The sequence below is a fragment of the Lolium perenne genome, chromosome 3 (genome assembly GCF_019359855.2).
Source record: "Lolium perenne isolate Kyuss_39 chromosome 3, Kyuss_2.0, whole genome shotgun sequence".
Lineage (NCBI taxonomy): Eukaryota > Viridiplantae > Streptophyta > Magnoliopsida > Poales > Poaceae > Lolium > Lolium perenne.
This window is the reverse complement of record NC_067246.2, coordinates 183,867,979-183,890,608: the sequence shown is the minus strand read 5'-3', so window position 1 is coordinate 183,890,608 and position 22,630 is coordinate 183,867,979. Positions and strand designations below refer to the sequence as shown.

At 43.6% G+C, this 22,630-nt stretch overlaps 1 protein-coding gene across 2 annotated transcripts; it reads right to left on the bottom strand.

Moving 5' to 3' along the window:
• On the bottom strand, positions 1 to 6,370 carry LOC127342811 (protein MLN51 homolog). Of its 2 annotated transcripts, XM_051368820.2 has the most exons (12): positions 5,675 to 6,369; positions 4,327 to 4,435; positions 4,020 to 4,255; positions 3,107 to 3,912; positions 2,905 to 3,010; positions 2,301 to 2,420; positions 2,015 to 2,058; positions 1,872 to 1,917; positions 1,697 to 1,764; positions 1,538 to 1,619; positions 386 to 463; positions 1 to 297 (listed from the first exon to the last, which is right to left on the bottom strand). In XM_051368820.2, exons 1-9 carry the CDS (start codon positions 6,232 to 6,234, stop codon positions 1,737 to 1,739), a joined length of 2,055 nt encoding a protein of 684 aa, XP_051224780.1. In that variant the 5' UTR covers positions 6,235 to 6,369; the 3' UTR covers positions 1 to 297; positions 386 to 463; positions 1,538 to 1,619; positions 1,697 to 1,736. The 2 variants fall into 2 exon arrangements, with proteins under 2 accessions (XP_051224780.1, XP_051224781.1); XM_051368821.2 differs by lacking the exon at positions 1,538 to 1,619 and having other exon boundaries at positions 5,675 to 6,370.
• Between the last annotated feature and the right edge of the window lie 16,260 nt (positions 6,371 to 22,630).

Sequence of the window (22,630 nt, the reverse complement as noted above, 5' to 3'; positions counted from 1 at the left end):
AAACTAACTCGACACTCATTCATGCTCAAGACTATCACAAATCTCACTCACATTTCCACATATTCCAAAAGATACAAACTGCCGCAACAAAGCCGCTTGTTCTTGTCAACACTGCTATAAGAGGGTAGGGTACATCAGACTCGCATCAACAGGAGTCACTAGCAAAATGTACTAAAATCCCAAACATTATCAACCATCGCAGATCATTATTCAAAGCTCTCTTCAAGAACCACCCATATATCTTCACACGCCACCAACGAATTTGACATTTCCAGACGCATCAGGACCGAGCAACATCTGAAATTTCATCATGATGCTGTTAGTCATGTTCCTGCCAAATCTGAAAAACACATACATCCTCAAAGTGTTGATTGCTAAGCCTTACCACAACTCAAGCAACAAATGCCACCCCTGCTCTGCTGTGAAGTGACGTACCCACAGCGCGAGCAGGCATTTATAAGACCTGCCAAATGCAAAAGACAAATAAGAGTTAACGCAAAAGGCACACCCCAGGTATCCAAGTGCCACTAAAATATGGTAACCCAACAAAATGCCAGTCAAAACCATACATAAGAATGGTTCTACAACAGACAGGAATTTATCAGAGTACGATGAAAGGCAACAAGCACTCTGACACAGACAGACCACACCTCAATTAGAACAGAGACATAAACCACACTTTGATTGCTAAACGCCTTGTGTTGGGCATCTAATCTTCTATCCAGGACCTAGCATGGGAAAAGGTAGGAATCATTCTGTAGATCAAGGATCATACTCAAATGGGTTCTTGACACGCAACCAAGCTAGTAAGTTATCGCTCAGTTAGTCGGTTTAATGAAGATATAATTTAATTGAAAACGTTTGCGTTTGAACAGAACTTATCAATTCAGTTTTTTAGGCATTTTCATCTCTGGTATATCCTTTTTTATTGCTACTTACAATTAATTAGGGCAGCATGTATCAAAACATGAGTATTTGTTACATAGTATTGCGTTTGAACATAACTTATCAATTCAGTTTTAGAGGCATTTTCTCCTCCGGAAAATCTTTTTATTGCTATACTTACAATTAACTTATCAATTCAGCGTGTATTGGTTACATCCTTTTTCTATGCATATACGCTAAATGAAAAACAAATCAGACTGGAACAAGCTTTATCCATGATCAATACTAGCAGTCAGGCATAACAACTCCAATAGCTAAGCATGTCTTTTGTTTGTGAGAAGACCCTTTAGTGTTTAATGATCAACATAATAGCCTAAGAAATAAATAACACAGAATGGGAAGGGAAAATAGTACCACCTCCGTCCAAAAATGAGTGTCTCAGTTTTTTCTAGACATGGATGTATGTATCTAGATGTATTTTAGTTGTAGATACGGATAAGCTGTGACAGTTATTTTTAAGACGGAGGGAGTATAATACACTATTCATAAAAATGTAGCACATAGTAACGCTGCATTATAAAAAAAATGTAGATTGATGACTCATTATGTTTTGGAAAGTCGAGGATTTTTAAATGCTAGAATAGAACAGTACCTAATATAATTTAGGACACAAAGCCACCCAAAGTGCTCCAGATCATAACTGGAGATCACAGCGGGCCAGCCTAAAATACGGCCTGCATAAGCATAAGCGCATGCCAGTGAGTTTACAGAGAAGAGAAGCAATATCAGAAAAAAGTGATGTGTAACTGACCATTGTGCTTATTCAGATGCAATTCCCCTTACATGGTGCTTCACTGACTGAAGTTCATCTCTGAGTATCTGCAGTATAAGAGGGTATACATATTACATAAACAGAAAGTTCTTGTGCAAAAAATGTCCAAAAAATCAATAGTTTCGAGTAAAAATAGTGGTAAAGAATATCTTGCCTTCTGGGCTTGTTCTGTCGCTGATCAAGCTCTTCAGTCACAATATCTGCATTATAATATAGACAAATGGAAGCAAATTATAAATGGTAACACATGCTAATAGTTTTTCACAGTATGGCCCAACAGGGAAGCACACAACTTACCACTTTCCGGAGGAGATTTAGCCGCTTTGTTAACGTTAGCTTCCCTGAAATAATTAATAAATATTGTTAACCCCCTTCATGCTGAAAGTAACCGTCAGTGATGATGCAAAATTTAAATAATCAAATGGTTATACAATCATGTTGGAATAGGGGGCGAGAATGAATTATGAACAATCCCAAGTAAAAATAACTACGTGTTTAGACAGCTAACCCGAAGTGATATCAAGTCGTTCTAGCAGTGACTGATTTTAAAGGTGAACCATATCTCAATTAACATTAGTATTACCTGGATGGAATGGAGGATGAAGTTTGCCCTGAAGACCTAGAGTAAAAGCTTGGATCGAGGGTAATGTAAGGTGGATATGATCCTCCAAAAGCCCCAGCTGCGCCAGCCAATAGTGGCAACCTATTACCATGCAAAAAAAAAAAAAGATATAGAAGATGTCAGCTCAGAGTCAAAGCAAAAATACATTATTATTTCTCGGATACAACAGAAAAAAAAATACATGAAGAGCCCAATTTGATCCTGAATAAGGAAAGAGGAACATATGAGTGCAATGGACAAACATTATGAAGTGACTTCAGCTTGTAATTATCCCCTTCATAACATTTTGTACAAGAAAGTAAATCACTGTTAGCAACACTTTTTTATGTCACACTTTAATGAAATAAATATTTGATGCTGTTTAAGAAAGATGGGGTCAATAGCGACTACTGAGCACAACAAGACACATGGGTTCAATGCAAATAATGTTGGGCTTAATCCATTTTTTTCTTATGAACTCCTTGCATAACTACATCAAGTGTCACCGCACAAACATTATTTCATTGGTAGTGATAAAAATCCAACAGAAAGAACTGCAAATCTATCATGAAGTAGCAAAATATACCATGCCATTTCATTATTTCCCATTCCCAGCTGCTGTTGAGCCACATAACCAGGGAGGGCCATACCAACTCCAAGCCCACCTGGATGCTGGCCGGCAAATTGCATCACTGCATTAAGAATAAACAGAAATGCATGGTCAGATGATTCCATCAGAAAAAAAAAAATATTGTTACAAGAGAAGTACAGTGGATGTAAAAGCAAACCTGGCAGAAGAGCTGGAGTGCCAGGAAAATTATTTTGCTCGCCCTGGGCAAGACCAGCAGCTCCAGCAGAACCGATAATCTGGGCTCCACCATACATGAACGAACCTCGTCCAATTTCTTTATTAGTTTTTTCCACCTCAGATGATGTAGTCTTGGATTGGTTTGAACTAGGATAGGAACCATTCTCGCCACTTTCAGTTGATCTAGCAGGTAGATGCTGAGCAGTCGGTGAAGGATTGCTCCGATGGCTCAAATGCTGAGTTGGAATTCTCGTTGCAGGTTGAGTAGGTACTTGGCCTGACTTCTGGTGCATGACTGAGGTGTGATTTTGCTGCTGTGCAGAGGTCCTAGACGTTTGGTGAAATGATGAAGTTGGCTGATTATGTGAAGGAACCCCGATGCTTGAATTTCCCCCTTGAGCCCTGACAGTAGGGGATTGGCCAGCATTGACTGCGGAGGCCGCAAACCCTGATGAATTTGACGAAGCTCCAGTAGTTCTAGTAGGAGATGGTCTAACATGACCCTCGGCATGAAACCTATCCCGTCCACCGTAATCTGTGGTTCCTCTCCCTCTAACTATTGGACCAGATTGCTTCATGTTATTAGAACCTCCTGCTTGCATGTCCCTTCTTTGAGCACCCGCATGGTTGGATGCGCCAGAGGGATAAAATGGTGGCGACGCAGAATTTAAGCTTGAATTGACAACATTCTTTTTAGCAGGAACTGCATCAGAATGTGCATTTGAAATTTGGCCAGCCTCTCTGTCCAATGCAGAATGAGCAGCGGGTTCACGAGATCTTGCTGGTCTGAACAAGTAACAAGACAATTAAATGATAAGAGACATCTATTACTAAGCTGCACTATTGACCAGACTTATTTGAATTCAAGTGTCCCAAAATATTTAGCAACTTACTGTTTCCGTTGGTATCCAACAACCTCTCGGGTATTCTTTACTATTGCATCATAACGTCTGGGTCCTCTCCCTCGGACAACCTTTTGGGGCCGGTTTTGGCTGTCACCAAGGTTTTGGTTTTCGCTATCTTCATGATAACTGCGGTACCTCCCTCCTCTGGAAGACCCACGAGCAGTGCCTCGGGTTCTGCCTCCACCACCACGACCTCTAAAACGACCTCTTGAGCCTCGCTTATCCTGCAATGCAGATATTTATCTCAATATTGGCCAACAAAAGTTTTTACACATCAATGGTAATGAGTAATTACTTCATAGCGCTCATCAAATCTATCGTGCACGTTCATCTCCTCAAATCTGTCGTGCACCCAAGCTTGATCGTCTTTAGCATCCCATAACTTCCTCCCACCAAGCATTCGCCTAGTTTACAAAGAAAATATCAGCATATGTACCAGATAAGATAAAGCAATAATAACAACCAGTATTTCAAAACACTAGCTGGTAACAAAATATGCAAACATAAGTAAATTGACTAAACATAAACTGCGAACACCTAGTCAAAACTATGACAAGTTGATATATATTGATTACAGATGCCATATTTTGTTGACCCCTCACAACCAAGGGATCAGCTAGCAGCCTGAAATACAACACTATGTTTCCCCAGGAAGCTGGAAGCATGCAGTTACAGAACAAGGTGCACTTCCATATCAATATCCAGTTGCCATTTGCAGACCAACATTGAAGGTGTAATTTTGCCAGAAAGAGTTAACCAAGTGGATAGAACATATTGCTACTGACAGCTACAAGGTTTTAACATTGCATGCCCCCTAAAATTATTCTGTTCTACTAAAATGTGTAAATTCATTGAAACCCATCTCGTGAAGGTTGTAAAGCCCAGGGCAACCTTAACGACGATTCTCAAGGCACGAAATGAAGTGAGCATTTCCCTAAGTTTGTCAAATGCCCCGTGGAACTCTACAAATATGTGTGGAGTGCATACTTAGCATCAAACATTGGTATCCCGGATCCTCTAAATGCTATGGCTAAATTAACACTTATTGTACAACTAATCGCTACTACCATCCGAGCAACTTACAAAGCCAAAATAAATCATAAAAACTTTCAAGCAACTATGAAAAAGAAAAAGGGAAAAAGTGTATACAAGCAACTAGGTGGACAAATATCTGCATCACCACCTAAACAACATGTGTGCAACAGCAAGTCTGTGTTTTTCTAATGCTGCTGAAATTATCATGATTGCTCGGTATTCCTGATTTCTTATCCTCTATGTGTCGGTCTCGATTGATGATTTGCCGTCTGGAGCACACCCCTCCATCATGGAAAAAAAACAGCAAGATGATGATGGGGCATGATAATTGTTGTATGGAGTTTATAGCTTCCTGTTATGGCAAAGCTGAAGCCTGATTTCTGGTAGAACTTGAAGGTATTTTGTTTTGGATGAACTACACACAAGCATATCAACATTGGCACCTAAACCTTCTTGACTAAGTTTTCGATTGCCTCGGGGTAAGGAAGTCAGGCATAGTCATGCTAGACGACACAAGAATAATGGCAAGTCTACAGATACTATATATGTGCTACAACTATTGCAAGTTGTACAGAAACTAAAGGTCTAGTGTTGTCAGGAAAGTGCACCTGCGTCCGCCGCCGCCGCGGCCGTTCTCGGCGAAGCGGTCATCGTGCATGTAGAAGGCGCCAGAGGTGGGCACAGCGAAGGGCTCCTGCTCCTTCTTCTCTTCCCCATCAGCCTCCTCTCCCTCCACCACAGCTTTCTCACCTTCCTCCCCCTGGCCGGCGGCTACCTCCTTGGGCGGCACCGCGCGACCATCGTACTCCTCCTCCTCCAGCCCCTCGGCCGCCTCCTCCTCCAGCAAATCATCGTAGTACTCCTCCTCCTCCTCGTCATCTTCCACCTCGCCCTCGTAATCCTCCGGGGCGCCCTGGCCGTCGTGGTCGTGGTCGGGGTCGATCCGCGCCCTGGGCGGGCGCCTGCCGTCCTCGGACCCCTCGTCGTCGCTTGCCTCCCGGCGGCGCATCTCCGGGAGAGCGTCGTCGGGGTCGCTCACGTACTCCTCGTCCACCTCCGACTCGGCCTCCTGCTCCGGCGCATCCTCGGCCTCGGGCGTCAGCGGCGCGGCAGGGGCCTTGTCGGCGGCGGGCGGCTGCGCGTCCGGGGGCGGGGGCGGGTCGGCCATGGGCAGAGCGAGCGAGCGAGCGAAGCAACCCTAGATTTGAGTCGTGGTGTGGTCTCCGTCGATGGGTTTGGTTTTGTGTTTGTGGGGAGAGTTCGAATCGAAGGGGAGAGACGACTCGTGGAACGGAAACGGGGGTGGATTACGGGTACGCACCGGGACGTGATGACGCTTCTTCGACTAGCGCTCATGACGGTTTGTTCGTTTAGTACCAGGTCAACTAGGTGTGTGACCAGCCAGAAGCCCAGCCTGCTAGGATTTCACTTTTGGGATACGATGCTCGACGGAGACCAATCACACGGAGCTGCAGCAGCATATTCCATGGTTTCTTCAGCATCTCTAATTCATACCTTACCATTTTGTCGGTAATGATGTTTAATTTATCAACTAAATATTAATCTTTTTGCTATAAGACTTTTAAAAAGAATTTATTTTTTAGCTTCGATCATACTAACATGGTTCATACAGAGTTTGATCTAACACTTAGTTGCTACATAGATTAAACCTAACCGTTAAGAAAACGGATCTACTGGGATACTTCTCCTTGAGCCCATCTGGGATGTGTCGGTGTTGGCGAGCGTAGTCGAGTACCACGAACTCATGGAGCTCACTTGTTGTACTTGTCGTAGTCGAGTATGACGAACTCGTGGCGGTACTCCTCATGAGCGATATCTTGCAAGCCTCGATATCCTCAGGCTGTCGGAGGGCCCTCTATAGCATTTCTCGGTCTATCTCCTCCTTCCCGCCACAACGCTTCTGATGGTTCACCTCCCTGGTATGGGCAGTGAACTTGGAGTGTCGGAGTGCCGAAGGACCCTCGCCAAGAGCCTCCTCTCTAGTATACAATATCTTTCCAACTAAACTAATTTGGTATACATCCCTTTGCGTTAGTGCATGAACAAGAGAAAAAGAGTGTCGGGAGTCCTCTCTCTTGATTCTTATTATTGTTTCAAACGCTCCTCAGTCACCCCCGCATGACCAGGGGCAAAACCCTAGATCTCGTCCCTCCCAGCTCCCCTTCCCTCGCCCCCCCCCCCCCCCGGCCGCCGAGCAAAGCCCGCGCGCCTTCTCTTACATGCAGTGAGGAGTGTTGTGCGGGGTGGTGACCTCCTTGGCGGCAGGCCGACAGTGCAGCTCGGTGGAGGTTGGCATGGCCTGGCGTGGCGGCGAGCTGCGCTAGGGGCAACCTGTTGCAAGTGGAGGCGGCGCTCGCAAATACAACAACCCGTGCGGTGGCGGCGATGGGGTTCCTCCTCGTGTGTGTGCGTGGTGCGTGTGTCTGTCCTCTGCCTAGGGGGTGGCGAGTCGGCCTGCCTGTGGGCACTGGTGGTGGTGCGAGTGTCCGCCTTGCCGGATCTGGTGGCGGAGATCGCGGTGTCCCAAGCAGCGGTGAGGCGGAGACATGGCTCTCTACCAAGTCCCGCGGTTGGTCGGGCACCTCGAGTTAGACGCAGCAGTCGTGCCTCGGGGCCTAGCAGCGTGCTGCGCCGGTGATTCAGGTCACCGTCTTCGTTCTTGTCAGTTATGAGTTTGTGCGGCTTGGCCGCCGCCGGAGATGCCACCTTCAGTTTGTGCAGATTAAGATCTTGCGGCTGATGGGTGGTGAGCTCGGCCGTTGGTCCAACGGTGGCAAGTGGGTGGGCTCGTGTGGTGTGGATGGGCGGATCTTCGTCGTGCGTCGCTCTCGTAGGGACTCTGGAGAAGGGGATGTGTCTGCGTAGTCTAGGGTGACTCGCGGACGTCAGGACCGGAGAAGAGGCTCCATCGCCCCCTTCTCCCATGTTGCTCTCACCGGTGCCGCCCTTGCGACGTCTCGGTCCCATCCTCCACTCGGCCCTCGCTCGGCCTCCTCCGGTCCAACGAGGAAAAGGTCTTAGCTTTCTGATCTCTCGGCGCTTCTCTAGTGATGTGGTGGTATCACAGTGGGTGCTCCTGAATGTCGATGATGTCCCCACTCAGTCTTCCCGGTGTGGTTGATGTGGGGTTAAAGCCGGTGGTTTGGGTGAAAGCCTTGGCCGGTCTATCCGAAGCTGATGATGGTGACGCTCTTGGGTGCCATTCCCCTCCTTGGAGGCATCTTCGTAGAGCCTTCCCTTTACCTCCGTCATGGTCGGATGTCTCTAGGTGAAAACCTTGTCCCTTGTTGGACGAGCAGAGGCGTCGCTTCAGTGTCGCTCCCCTTCTTGAAGGTGTTGATTTTGAGATCTCGTCGTTCGCATGCATTCTCACTGCGTGGTCACCTGTGGCTGGTGTGTGCTCTTGTGTAGTCGGTTGGTGGGGATTCCGCTGTTGTTTGTCGGCGACACTCAAAGCTCTTCATTTGCTCGAGACGAAGACATCGTGGCGGATGCTTGTTGTAGTCGTGCTCCTCTTTGTTTTTGGGTGTCGTTTTTCTCTTTGTTCTTGTATTGTAAACTGGTATTCACAGTGGCTTGCGTGGTTGTAAATCCTGACCGGTTGAGGGCTTTGTTAATTCAAAGTCGGGCTCTGGTGAGCCTTTTATCTAAAAAAGGAAGTCCTCTCTTAACATCTAGTGTCCTACAATCACAAAATATAGATGTGTAGAAAGGTAGGAAGAATGTGAAAAGATAAATAACACCTCAAAGTTATGTATTTTTCAACTAATGGAATATATTAATATTAAGAACAAACTAATTAACTTGAACATTATCATCAACATAATGTCAAGAACAAGTTGACACTTAAATGATGCATGACGAGGGTGCTCCTCGGCAATGCCCACAATGAGGGGCTTAGGGTTGACGGAATCCTGCAGGCTAGCACGAGACATCGGATATCAAACAAACGGGGAGAGAGATTTACCTAGATTCAGGGCCCTCGATGAGGTAAAACCCTTACTTCCTGCTTGTCTGATCTTGATTACAGAATATATCGGGTTACAATGGGGTAGCCGATAGGCTGCTTTGGCTGACTCGCCGAGAGGCAACGATTCTAGATTTCTAGCTTTAATCTTGCGGTGGTTCTACGTATTGAAGTTGTGTCTCAACATGCCCTCTCCTGGCCTTTATATAGCAAGCCAGGTCCCGAGAGTCTCGCCCAAACACGACTAGGTTACAACGAGATCTATTATAGTCTTTCCTTGTACGGTGTCTTCTTGCCTTGTTCGTCAAGAATCCATCTTCTGGTAGGTCTCCTTTGCTGGAACCGACGTATGGGCCCACCTTGGCTGTTGGGTGATACGTCTCCAACGTATCGATAATTTCTTATGTTCCATGCCACTTTATTGATGATATCTACATGTTTTATGCACACTTTATATCGTTTTTATGCGTTTTCCGGAACTAACCTATTGACGAGATGCCGAAGTGCCAGTTCCTGTTTTCTGTTGTTTTTGGTTTCAGAAATCCTAGTAAGGAAATATTCTCGGAATTGGACGAAATCAACGCCCAGAGTCTTAGAATTGGACAAAGCTTCCAGAACACCCGAGAGTCGCCAAAGGGGGGCCACAGGCCCACCAGATGATAGGCTGGCGCGGCCCAGGCCTTGGCCGCGCCGCCTTACTGTGTCGTCGCCTCGTCGACCTTCCGACTCCGCCTCTTCGCCTATTTAAAGGTCCCTGACCTAAATCTTCGATACGGAAAAGCCACGGTACGAGAAACCATCCAGAGCCGCCGCCATCGCGAAGCCAAAATCTGGGGGACAGGAGTCTCTGTTCCGGCACACCGCCGGGACGGGGAAGTGCCCCCGGAAGGCTTCTCCATCGACACCGCTGCCATCTCCACCGCCATCTTCATCACCGCTGCTGTCTCCCATGAGGAGGGAGTAGTTCTCCATCAAGGCTAAGGGCTGTACCGGTAGCTATGTGGTTAATCTCTCTCCTATGTACTTCAATACAATGATCTCATGAGCTGCCTTACATGATTGAGATTCATATGAGTTTTATATCACTATTCATCTATGTGTTACTCTAGTGATGTTATTAAAGTACTCTATTTCTCCTCCACGATGTAATGGTGACAGTGTGTGCATCGTGTAGTACTTGGCGCAGGTTATGATTGTAATCTCTTGTAGATTATGAAGTTAATTATTGCTATGATAGTATTGATGTGATCTATTCCTCCTTCATAGTGTGATGGTGACAGTGTGCATGCTATGTTAGTACTTGGTGTAATTGCAATGATCTATCATGCACTCTAAGGTTATTTAAATATGAACATTGAATTTTGTGGAGCTTGTTAACTCCGGCATTGAGGTGCTCTTGTAGCCCTACGCAATTAGTGGTGTTCATCATCCAACAAGAGAGTGTAGAGTGGTTTTATTATGTGATCAAAGTTGAGAGTGTCCACTAGTGAAAGTATGATCCATAGGCCTTGTTTCTAAGCATCGAAACTCCATTTATTTACTGTTCTGTTGCATGTTTACTCGCTGCCATATTTTATTCAGATTGTTATTATCACTCATATACATCCATACTACTTGTATTTCACTATCTCTTCGCCGAACTAGTGCACCTATACATCTGACAAGTGTATTAGGTGTGTTGGGGACACAAGAGACTTCTTGCTTTGTGGTTGCAGGGTTGCATGAGAGGGATATCTTTGACCTCTTCCTCCCTGAGTTCGATAAACCTTGGGTGATCCACTTAAGGGAAACTTGATGCTGTTCTACAAACCTCTGCTCTTGGAGGCCCAACACTGTCTACAAGAATAGAAGCACCCGTAGACATCAAGCACTTTTCTGGCGCCGTTGCCGGGGAACGAAGGAAAGCTACACCATTTCCTCCCTCGTCAACCACGCGCCAGTCCTGGACAGTCAAGCACTTTTCTGGCGCTGTTGCCGGGGAGGAAAGGTAAAAGGTACTCACACTCCGGGTCTCGGCTACTAAGCTATTTTCCGGCGCCGTTGTAAGTGCTCGAAGCTATTTCCTTTAGATCCTGCAATTGCATCTTTTTGTTTCTTGTTTTACACTAGTTTGGCATAATGGAAAGCAACATGGAGCTTTTTATTCTTTTTCCTGAGTTAAGACATGGATGGTTTGATTCGAAAATTAAAAAAACCATGGAACATATTAGTATGAACACTTTGAACACCATTGTTGCTAATGATATGGAAAATTCTAAGCTTGGGGAAGCTGGTTTTGATGAGCATGATCTTTTTAGTCCCCCAAGCATTGAGGAGAAAATTTTCTTTGATGATACTTTGCCTCCTATTTATGATGATTATAATGATAGTAGTCTTTTGGTGCCGCCTGTTATGGAGGATAAATTTGATTATGATTACAATATGCCTCCTATATTTGATGATGAGAATAATAATGATAGCTACTTTGTTGAATTTTCTCCCACTACAACTAATAAAATTGATTATGCTTATGTGGGTAGTAATAATTTTATGCATGAGACTCATGATAAGAATGATTTATGTGATAGTTATATTGTTGAGTTTGCTCATGATGCTACTGAAAGTTATTATGAGAGAGGAAAATATGGTTGTAGAAATTTTCATGTTACTAAAATACCTCTCTATATGCTAAAATTTTTGAAGTTACACTTGTTCTATCTTCCTATGCTTGTTACTTTGCTCTTCATGAACTTGTTTATTTACAAGATTCCTTTTCATAGGAAGCATGTTAGACTTAAATGTATTTTGAATTTGCCTCTTGATGCTCTCTTTTGCTTCAAATACTATTTCTTGCGAGTGCATCATTAAAACTGCTGAGCCCATCTTAATGGCTATAAAGAAAGCACTTCTTGGGAGATAACCCATGTGTTTATTTTACTACAGTACTTTTATTTTATATTTGAGTCTTGGAAGTTGTTACTACTGTAGCAACCTCTCCTTATCTTATTTTATTGCATTTGTTGTGCCAAGTAAAGTCTTTGATAGTAAGGTTCATACTAGATTTGGATTACTGTGCAGAAACAGATTTCTTGATGTCACGAATCTGGGACTAATTCTCTGTAGATAACTCAGAAAATTATGCCAATTTACGTGAGTGATCCTCAGATATGTACGCAACTTTCATTAAATTTGAGCATTTTCATTTGAGCAAGTCTGGTGCCTCTTTAAAATTCGTCTTTACGGACTGTTCTGTTTTGACAGATTCTGCCTTTTATTTCGCATTGCCTCTTTTGCTATGTTGAATGGATTTCTTTGTTCCATTAACTTTCAGAAGCTTTGGGCAATGTCCAGAAGTGTTAAGAATGATTGTGTCACCTCTGAACATGTGAATTTTTGATTATGCACTAACCCTCTAATGAGTTTGTTTCGAGTTTGGTGTGGAGGAAGTTTTCAAGGGTCAAGAGAGGAGGATGATATAATATGATCAAGAAGAGTGAAAGCTCTAAGCTTGGGGATGCCCCGGTGGTTCATCCCTGCATATTTCAAGAAGACTCAAGCATCTAAGCTTGGGGATGCCCAAGGCATCCCCTTCTTCATCGACAAATTATCAGGTTCCTTCTCTTGAAACTATATTTTTATTCGGCCACATCTTATGTACTTTACTTGGAGCGTCTGTTTGTTTTTGTTTTTGTTTTTGTTTGAATAAATGCTTGTGTGGGAGAGAGACACGCTCTGCTGGTTCATATGAACACATGTGTTCTTAGCTTTTAATGTTCATGGCGAAGGTTGAAACTGCTTCGTTAATTGTTATATGGTTGGAAACGGGAAATGCTACATGTAGTAATTGGTAAAATGTCTTGAATAATTTGATACTTGGCAATTGTTGTGCTCATGTTTAAGCTCTTGCATCATATACTTTGCACCTATTAATGAAGAAATACATAGAGCTTGCTAAAATTTGGTTTGCATAATTGGTCTCTCTAAGGTCTAGATAATTTCTAGTAAGAATTTGAACAACAAGGAAGACGGTGTAGAGTCTTATAATGTTTACAATATGTCTTTTATGTAAGTTTTGCTGCACCGCTTCATACTTGTGTTTGTTTCAAACAACCTTGCTAGCCTAAGCCTTGTATCGAGAGGGAATACTTCTCATGCATCCAAATCCTTGAGCCAACCACTATGCCATTTGTGTCCACCATACCTACCTACTACATGGTATTTCTCCGCCATTCCAAAGTAAATTGCTTGAGTGCTACCTTTAAACAATTCAAAATTTATCACCTCTGATTTGTGTCAATATTTTATAGCTCATGAGGAAGTATGTGGTGTTTATCTTTCAATCTTGTTGGGCAACTTTCACCAATGGACTAGTGGCTTCATCCGCTTATCCAATAATTTTGCAAAAAGAGATGGCAATGGGATTTCCAGTCCCAAATTAATTAACAAAAATAGACACTCCTCCATGGTATGTGATTGTTGGACGGCACAAGAAGGATTCGGTTAGCCATGGCTTGAGAAAGCAAAGGTGGGGAGGAGTGTCATCTAAATAAAACTAAAATAAAAAGGCACTCCTTCATGGTATGAGATTGTTGGCAGGCACCCGAAGGATTCGGTTAGCCATGGTTTGTGAAAGAAAGGTTGGAAGGAGTGCCACCCAAAAATAAAAATAAAATGGGAGCCGCTCTTTGAAGGTTTGTCTGGCAAGGGGGTTAGAGTACCCGCTACCATTCGTTGACAACAACAAACACCTCTCAAAATTTTACTTTTACGCTCTCTATATGTTTTCAAAATCAAAGCTCTAGCACAAATATAGCAATCAATGCTTCCCTCTGCGAAGGGCCTTTCTTCTACTTTTATGTTGAGTCAGTTCACCTATTTCTCTCCATCTCAAGAAGCAAACACTTGCGTGAACTGTGCATTGATTCCTACATACTTGCATATTGCACTTATTATATTACTTTATGTTGACAATATCCATGAGATATACATGTTACAAGTTGAAAGCAACCGCTGAAACTTAATCTTCCTTTGTGTTGCTTCAATGCCTTTACTTTGAATTATTGCTTTAAGAGTTAACTCTTATGCAAGACTTATTGATGCTTGTTTTGAAAGTACTATTCATGAAAAGTCTTTGCTATATGATTCAATTGTTTACTCATGTCATTTACCATTGCTTTGATCGCTGCATTCATTACATGTGCTTACAATAGTATTGATCAAGATTCTGATGGCATGTCACTTCAGAAATTATCTTTGTTATCGTTTACCTACTCGGGACGAGCAGGAACTAAGCTTGGGGATGCTGATACGTCTCCAACGTATCGATAATTTCTTATGTTCCATGCCACTTTATTGATGATATCTACATGTTTTATGCACACTTTATATCGTTTTTATGCGTTTTCCGGAACTAACCTATTGACGAGATGCCGAAGTGCCAGTTCCTGTTTTCTGCTATTTTTGGTTTCAGAAATCCTAGTAAGGAAATATTCTCGGAATTGGACGAAATCAACGCCCAGAGTCTTAGAATTGGACGAAGCTTCCAGAACACCCGAGAGTCGCCAGAGGGGGGCCACAGGCCCACTAGATGATAGGCTGGCGCGGCCCAGGCCTTGGTCGCGCCGCCTTACTGTGTCGTCGCCTCGTCGACCTTCCGACTCCGCCTCTTCGCCTATTTAAAGGTCCCTGACCTAAATCTTCGATACGGAAAAGCCACGGTACGAGAAACCATCCAGAGCCGCCACCATCGCGAAGCCAAGATCTGGGGGACAGGAGTCTCTGTTCCGGCACGCCGCCGGGACGGGGAAGTGCCCCCGAAAGGCTTCTCCATCGACACCGCTGCCATCTCCACCGCCATCTTCATCACCGCTGCTGTCTCCCATGAGGAGGGAGTAGTTCTCCATCGAGGCTAAGGGCTGTACCGGTAGCTATGTGGTTAATCTCTCTCCTATGTACTTCAATACAATGATCTCATGAGCTGCCTTACATGATTGAGATTCATATGAGTTTTGTATCACTATTCATCTATGTGTTACTCTAGTGATGTTATTAAAGTACTCTATTCCTCCTCCACGGTGTAATGGTGACAGTGTGTGCATCGTGTAGTACTTGGCGTAGGTTATGATTGTAATCTCTTGTAGATTATGAAGTTAATTATTGCTATGATAGTATTGATGTGATCTATTCCTCCTTCATAGTGTGATGGTGACAGTGTGCATGCTATGTTAGTACTTGGTGTAATTGCAATGATCTATCATGCACTCTAAGGTTATTTAAATATGAACATTGAATGTTGTGGAGCTTGTTAACTCCGGCATTGAGGTGCTCTTGTAGCCCTACGCAATTAGTGGTGTTCATCATCCAACAAGAGAGTGTAGAGTGGTTTTATTATGTGATCAAAGTTGAGAGTGTCCACTAGTGAAAGTATGATCCCTAGGCCTTGTTTCTAAGCATCGAAACTCCGTTTATTTACTGTTCTGTTGCATGTTTACTCGCTGCCATATTTTATTCAGATTGTTATTACCACTCATATACATCCATACTACTTGTATTTCACTATCTCTTCGCCGAACTAGTGCACCTATACATCTGACAAGTGTATTAGGTGTGTTGGGGACACAAGAGACTTCCTGCTTTGTGGTTGCAGGGTTGCATGAGAGGGATATCTTTGACCTCTTCCTCCCTGAGTTCGATAAACCTTGGGTGATCCACTTAAGGGAAACTTGCTGCTGTTCTACAAACCTCTGCTCTTGGAGGCCCAACACTGTCTACAAGAATAGAAGCACCCGTAGACATCACTGGGCAATCTTCGTGGGCCCCTAGTTGGGTCGGAGGAGGTATACTAATGTAGGGTATCCAAAGGGTAATGCCCACATCAGTAGCCCCCAAGTGACTGGCCGAAGTAAAGCTTCGGGCAGGGACTATAATTGTCTTCATCCGAGTATCCTTAACTGTTGAAAAGAATTGGTCCATGTTCATCATTTTGAAGTAGAATTTGCTTGATATCAGGTGTGCGTCCAGCGCTCCCGATGGGAGTAGCCCCCGAGTCTAGGGACGGGTGCTTGCAACCGTGCGTAGACTCAATTTGTACTACTCGAAGATTCTGATGCCGATGCTTTCCGAATTGCCTTCATCATCCGATATCTTTTTATATATCGGGTCTTTAAAAGCTGCAAGTGCAGTCATATGTATGATAGTACGTAAGGGATAAAAGTAACAAGCATAGGCTTACTCGATAAATCGATGCTAGTTAACTGCCGATGGCAAAACAACGTTACTCTACTCATGATCAAGTTCCCGGGCTCGATCCTGGAACTTCTGGAACCTTCGGGTTCGTTTTTCTTCTGCTTCAGTGTTTTTTATCGGGTGCGCATCTAGCGCTCCCGATGGGAGTAGCCCCCGAGTCTAGAGACGGATGCTTGCAACCGTGCGTAGACTCAAGCCGAGGAGCCCAATGCTGTAGATTTCATCGAATGCCAAGTTTGTTTCGAATGCTATTACTATAAGAAGCCGATAATTTTGGTGACATCATTAATGACGTCGCAACTGCAGCTGCGAGTTTGACGGGACGTGACCTGACAGGCCCACCCCTACTCTGACCAGTCTGTTTGGGAAATGACCGATCATTGCACTTCATCCGGGGCGTCTCCTCGATTTCTGCGTGTAGTGGAGGTACTTGTCCTTTGGTATGATTGCTAACGTGACACGTGGCAACCCAAATCTGCGTCCAATGTTTACGGCACAGATCCTTGATAGCTTTTCCTGTTTATAATAAGGGATGCGGATTTTACCCTTCTTCTTCTCATTGCTTTCTTCTTCCTTCGTTCTTGCAACTCGTACGTAACTGCCACGCTGATGGCGTGTACTCGACGTATGCGGACACGCTGTTGGGGAACCCCAAGAGGAAGGTGTGATGAGCACAACAACATGTTTTCCCTCAGTACAAAACCAAGGTTTAATCGACCAGTAGGAGAAAGGCGTGACTTCTGAAGGTGTTGTTGGTTGACTAGTGGCAGGGCGCACTACCGGTTTCAGCAACAACGTGGAACCTGCACACAAGACAACCAAAGTACTTTGCTCCAACTTACAGTGAGGTTGTCAATCTCACTGGTTTGCTGAACACAAACGATTAGACGTATCGAATGGAAGGAGATGTTTGCAGAAAGTAAACATAACAGGATTGCAGTTGAATTTATCAGTAAAGGAAATAGGACCAGGGTCCACAGTTCACTAGAGGTGTCTCTCCATAAAGAAATAACATGTTGGGTGAACAAATTACAGCTGAACAATTGACAGAACATCGACCATACATGACAAGAGGATTACTATGATATTTGGTATTGGGCATTACAACATAAAACATAGACCGTAATCCAACTGCGTCTATGACTAATAATTCACCTTCAGGTTAGCGTCCGCACCCCTTCCAGTATAAAGTTGCAAGCAACAGACTATCGCATTAAGCAATGTGTGTAAAGTAAACAATAGAGTTACCCTTGGATAAAACATTGTGGCTTTCTCCCTCGTAGCAACATCACATCTACAACCTTAGTAGTTATAAAGTCACTCTCCCAGGAAATTAGAGGCATGAACCTACTATCGAGCATAAATACCCCCTCTTGGAGTCACAAGTGTACACTTGGCCAGAGTTTCTACTAGCAATGGAGAGCATGCAAGATCACAAAATAAAATATGACATGAATATATAATCAATCCCAACATAGTATTCAATATTCATCGGATCCCAGTGATACGTCCAATTTGCATCACTATTTTATATCATAATTTGCTGTTATTCATTGATATATTTCATATTTGGAGATGATACTTATGTTATTTCATCTATTTTGCATGTTTCATGATTATTGGAGGATCGCGCACTGGAGTCAGGATTCTGCTGGAAAAAGCACCGTCAGAATGCAATATTTCGGAAGATCAACAATTGACGGAATTTATATGAAAAATCCTATTTTTACAGAAGACGAAGGGAGCCAGAAGGGGGAGCCGAGGAGGGCCGCCGTGGGCCCACCTCACAGGACGGCGTGGGCCAAGGCCTGGCCGCGCCACCTTGTGGGGAGGGGGCCCACAGCCCCCTCTGGCCTCCTCTCCTTCGCGTATTTCTTCATCCCAAAAACCTAAGCTCCAGGGAGATAGTCGCGAAGAGTCATAGCCGCCTCTGCGGGGCGGAGAACACCAGAGAGAAAAGAGCTCTCCGGCAGGCTGAGATCCGCCGGGGAAATTCCCCCCGGAGGGGGAAATCGACGCCATCGTCACCGTCGTCGAGCTGGACATCATCTCCATCACCATCGTCATCATCTACATCATCATCACCGCCGTCTCCACCTCTGCACATCGTCACCGCTGTAACAATTTGGGTTGGATCTTGATTGTTTGATAGGGGAAACTCTCTCGGTGTTGATTTCTACTTGTTATTAATGCTATTGAGTGAAACCATTGAACCAAGGTTTATTTTCAGATTGTTATTCATCATCATATCACCTCTGATCATGTTCCATATGATGTCTCGTGAGTAGTTCGTTTAGTTCTTGAGGACATGGGTGAAGTCTAAATGTTAGTAGTGAAGTATGGTTGAGTAATATTTAATGTTATGATATTTAAGTTGTGGTGTTATTCTTCTAGTGGTGTCATGTGAACGTCGACTACATGATGCTTCAACTTTATGGGCCTAGGGGAATGCATCTTGTATTCGTTTGCCAATTGCGGGGTTGCCGGAGTGACAGAAACCTGAACCCCCGTTGGTATATCGATGCAGGAGGGATAGCAGGATCTCAGAGTTTAAGGCTGTGGTTAGATTTATCTTAATTACTTTCTTGTAGTTGCGGATGCTTGCAAGGGGTATAATCACAAGTATGTATTATTCCTAGGAAGGGCGGTGCATTAGCATAGTTTCACCCACACAACACTTATCAAAACAATGAAGATTAATTAGCCATATGAAGCGAAAGCACTAGACTAAAACCCCGTGTGTCCTCAAGAACGTTTGGTCATTATAAGTAAACAAACTGGCTTGTCCTTTGTGCTAAAAAGGATTGGGCCACTCGCTGCAATTGTTACTCTCGCACTTTACTTACTCGTACTTTATTCATTTGCTACATCAAAACCCCCTGAATACTTGGCTGTGAGCATTTACAGTGAATCCTTCATCGAAACTGCTTGTCAACACCTTCTGCTCCTCGTTGGGATCGACATTCTTACTTATCGAAAATACTACGATACACCTCCTATACTTGTGGGTCATCAAGACTATTTTCTGGCGCCGTTGCCGGGGAGTGAAGCGCTATTGGTAAGTGGAATTGGTAAGGGAAACTTTTACTGTTTGTGCTGATTTTATTTCTGCCTGCTGCTATAATTCATTATGGAGAGATCTTCTCTTGAATTTTTATTTGGAAAATCTACTACTACTGCAAAGGTAGTGGATGAGTGATACGCGTACAGCATGCGACCGTTGGGAACCCCAAGAGGAAGGTGTGATGCGTACAGCGGCAAGTTTTCCCTCAGTAAGAAACCAAGGTTTATCGAACCAGTAGGAGCCAAGAAGCACGTTGAAGGTTGATGGCGGCGAGATGTAGTGCGGCGCAACACCAGGGATTCCGGCGCCAACGTGGAACCTGCACAACACAACCAAAGTACTTTGTACCAACGAAACAGTGAGGTTGTCAATCTCACCGGCTTGCTGTAACAAAGGATTAGATGTATAGTGTGGATGATGATTGTTTGCAGAAAACAGTAGAACAAGTATTGCAGTAGATTGTATCGATGTTAAGAATGGACCGGGGTCCACAGTTCACTAGTGGTGTCTCTCCCATAAGATAAATAGCATGTTGGGTGAACAAATTACAGTTGGGCAATTGACAAATAGAGAGGGCATGACAATGCACATACATGATATGATGAGTATTGTCAGATTTAATTGGGCATTACGACAAAGTACATAGATCGCTATCCAGCATGCATCTATGCCTAAAAAGTCCACCTTCAGGTTATCATCCAAACCCCTTCCAGTATTAAGTTGCAAACAACAGACAATTGCATTAAGTATGGTGCGTAATGTAATCAATAACTACATCCTCGGACATAGCATCAATGTTTTATCCCTAGTGGCAACAGCACATCCACAACCTTAGAACTTTCTGTCACTGTCCCAGATTTAATGGAGGCATGAACCCACTATCGAGCATAAATACTCCCTCTTGGAGTTAAGAGTAAAAACTTGGCCAGAGCCTATACTAATAACGGAGAGCATGCAAGATCATAAACAACACATAGATAATAGATTGATAATCAACATAACATAGTATTCTCTATCCATCGGATCCCAACAAACACAACATATAGTATTAGAGATAGATGATCTTGATCATGTTAGGCAGCTCACAAGATCCGACAATGAAGCACATAAGGAGAAGACAACCATCTAGCTACTGCTATGGACCCATAGTCCAGGGGTGAACTACTCACTCATCACTCCGGAGGCGACCATGGCGGTGAAGAGTCCTCCGGGAGATGAATCCCCTCTCCGGCAGGGTGCCGGAGGCGATCTCCTGAATCCCCCGAGATGGGATTGGCGACGGCGGCGTCTCTGGAAGGTTTTCCTTATCGTGGCTCTCGGTACTGGGGGTTTCACGAAGAAGGCTATAAGTCGGCGGATGAGATAGGTCAGGGGGCCACACGAGGGCCCCACACAACAGGCCGGCGCGGCCAAGGGCTAGGCCGCGCCGCCCTAGTGTTTGGCCACCTCGTGGCCCCACTTCGTATCATCTTCGGTCTTCTGGAAGCTTCGTGTGAAAATAGGCCCCTGGGCGTTGATTTCGTCCAATTCCGAGAATATTTCCTTACTAGGATTTCTGAAACCAAAAACAGCAGAAAACAGCAACTAGCTCTTCGGCATCTCGTTAATAGGTTAGTGCCGGAAAATGCATAAATATGACATAAAGTATGCATAAAACATGTAAATATCATCAATAATGTGGCATGGAACATAAGAAATTATCGATACGTCGGAGACGTATCAGCATCCCCAAGCTTAGTTTCTGCTCGTCCCGAGCAGGTAAACGATAACAAAGATAATTTCTGGAGTGACATGCCATCATAACCTTGATCATACTATTATAAGCATATGTAATGAATGCAGCGATCCAAACAATGTAAATGACATGAGTAAACAAATGAATCATAAAGCAAAGACTTTTCATGAATAGTACTTCAAGACAAGCATCAATAAGTCTTGCATAAGAGTTAACTCATAAAGCAATAATTCAAAGTAAAGGCATTGAAGCAACACAAAGGAAGATTAAGTTTCAGCGGTTGCTTTCAACTTGTAACATGTGTATCTCATGGATATTGTCAACATAGAGTAATATAACAAGTGCAATATGCAAGTATGTAGGAATCAATGCACAGTTCACACAAGTGTTTGCTTCATGAGATGGAGAGAGATAGGTGAACTGACTCAAAAATAAAAGTAAAAGAAAGGCCCTTCGCAGAGGGAAGCATCGATTGCTATATTTGTGCTAGAGCTTTGGTTTTGAAAACAAGAAACAATTTTGTCAACGGCAGTAATAAAGCATATGTGTTATGTAAATTATATCCTACAAGTTGCAAGCCTCATGCATAGTATACTAATAGTGCCCGCACCTTGTCCTAATTAGCTCGGATTACCCGGATTATCATTGCAATGCACATGTTTTAACCAAGTGTCACAAAGGGGTACCTCTATGCCGCTTGTACAAAGGTCTAAGGAGAAAGCTCGCATTGGATTTCTCGCTATTGATTATTCTCAACTTAGACATCCATACCGGGACAACATAGACAACAGATAATGGACTCCTCTTTTATGCATAAGCATGTAGCAACAATTAATTTTCTCATATGAGATTGAGGATATTTGTCCAAAACTGAAACTTCCACCATGGATCATGGCTTTAGTTAGCGGCCCAATGTTCTTCTCTAACATTATGCATGCTCTAACCATTTTAGTGGTAAATCTCCCTTACTTCAGACAAGACGGACATGCATAGCAACTCACATGATATTCAACAAAGAGTAGTTGATGGCGTCCCCAGGAACATGGTTATCGCACAACAAGCAACTTAATAAGAGATAAAGTGCATAAAGTACATATTCAATACCACAATAGTTTTTAGGCTATTTGTCCCATGAGCTATATATTGTAAAGGTGAAGGATAGAAATTTTAAAGGTAGCACTCAAGCAATTTACTTTGGAATGGCGGACAAATACCATGTAGTAGGTAGATATGGTGGACACAAATGGCATAGTGGTTGGCTCAAGGATTTTCGATGCATGAGAAGTATTCCCTCTCGATACAAGGCTTAGGCTAGCAAGGTTTATTTGAAACAAACACAAGGATGAAGCGGTGCAGCAAAACTCACATAAAAGACATATTGTAAACATTATAAGACTCTACACCGTCTTCCTTGTTGTTCAAACTCAATACTAGAAATTATCTAGACCTTAGAGAGACCAATTATGCAAACCAAATTTTAGCAAGCTCTATGTATTTCTTCATTAATGGGTGCAAAGTATATGATGCAAGAGCTTAAACATGAGCACAATAAT

Coding starts and splice junctions, on each gene's coding strand:
- LOC127342811 (XM_051368821.2), bottom strand. CDS start 6,234: ATGGCCGACCCGCCCCCGCCCCCGGACGCGCAGCCGCCCGCCGCCGAC. Junction 2,421..2,904: donor GGAAATAATGAAATGGCATG/GTATATTTTGCT, acceptor GCATGGTAATAG/GTTGCCACTATTGGCTGGCG. Junction 1,765..1,871: donor CGACAGAACAAGCCCAGAAG/GCAAGATATTCT, acceptor CTTATACTGCAG/ATACTCAGAGATGAACTTCA.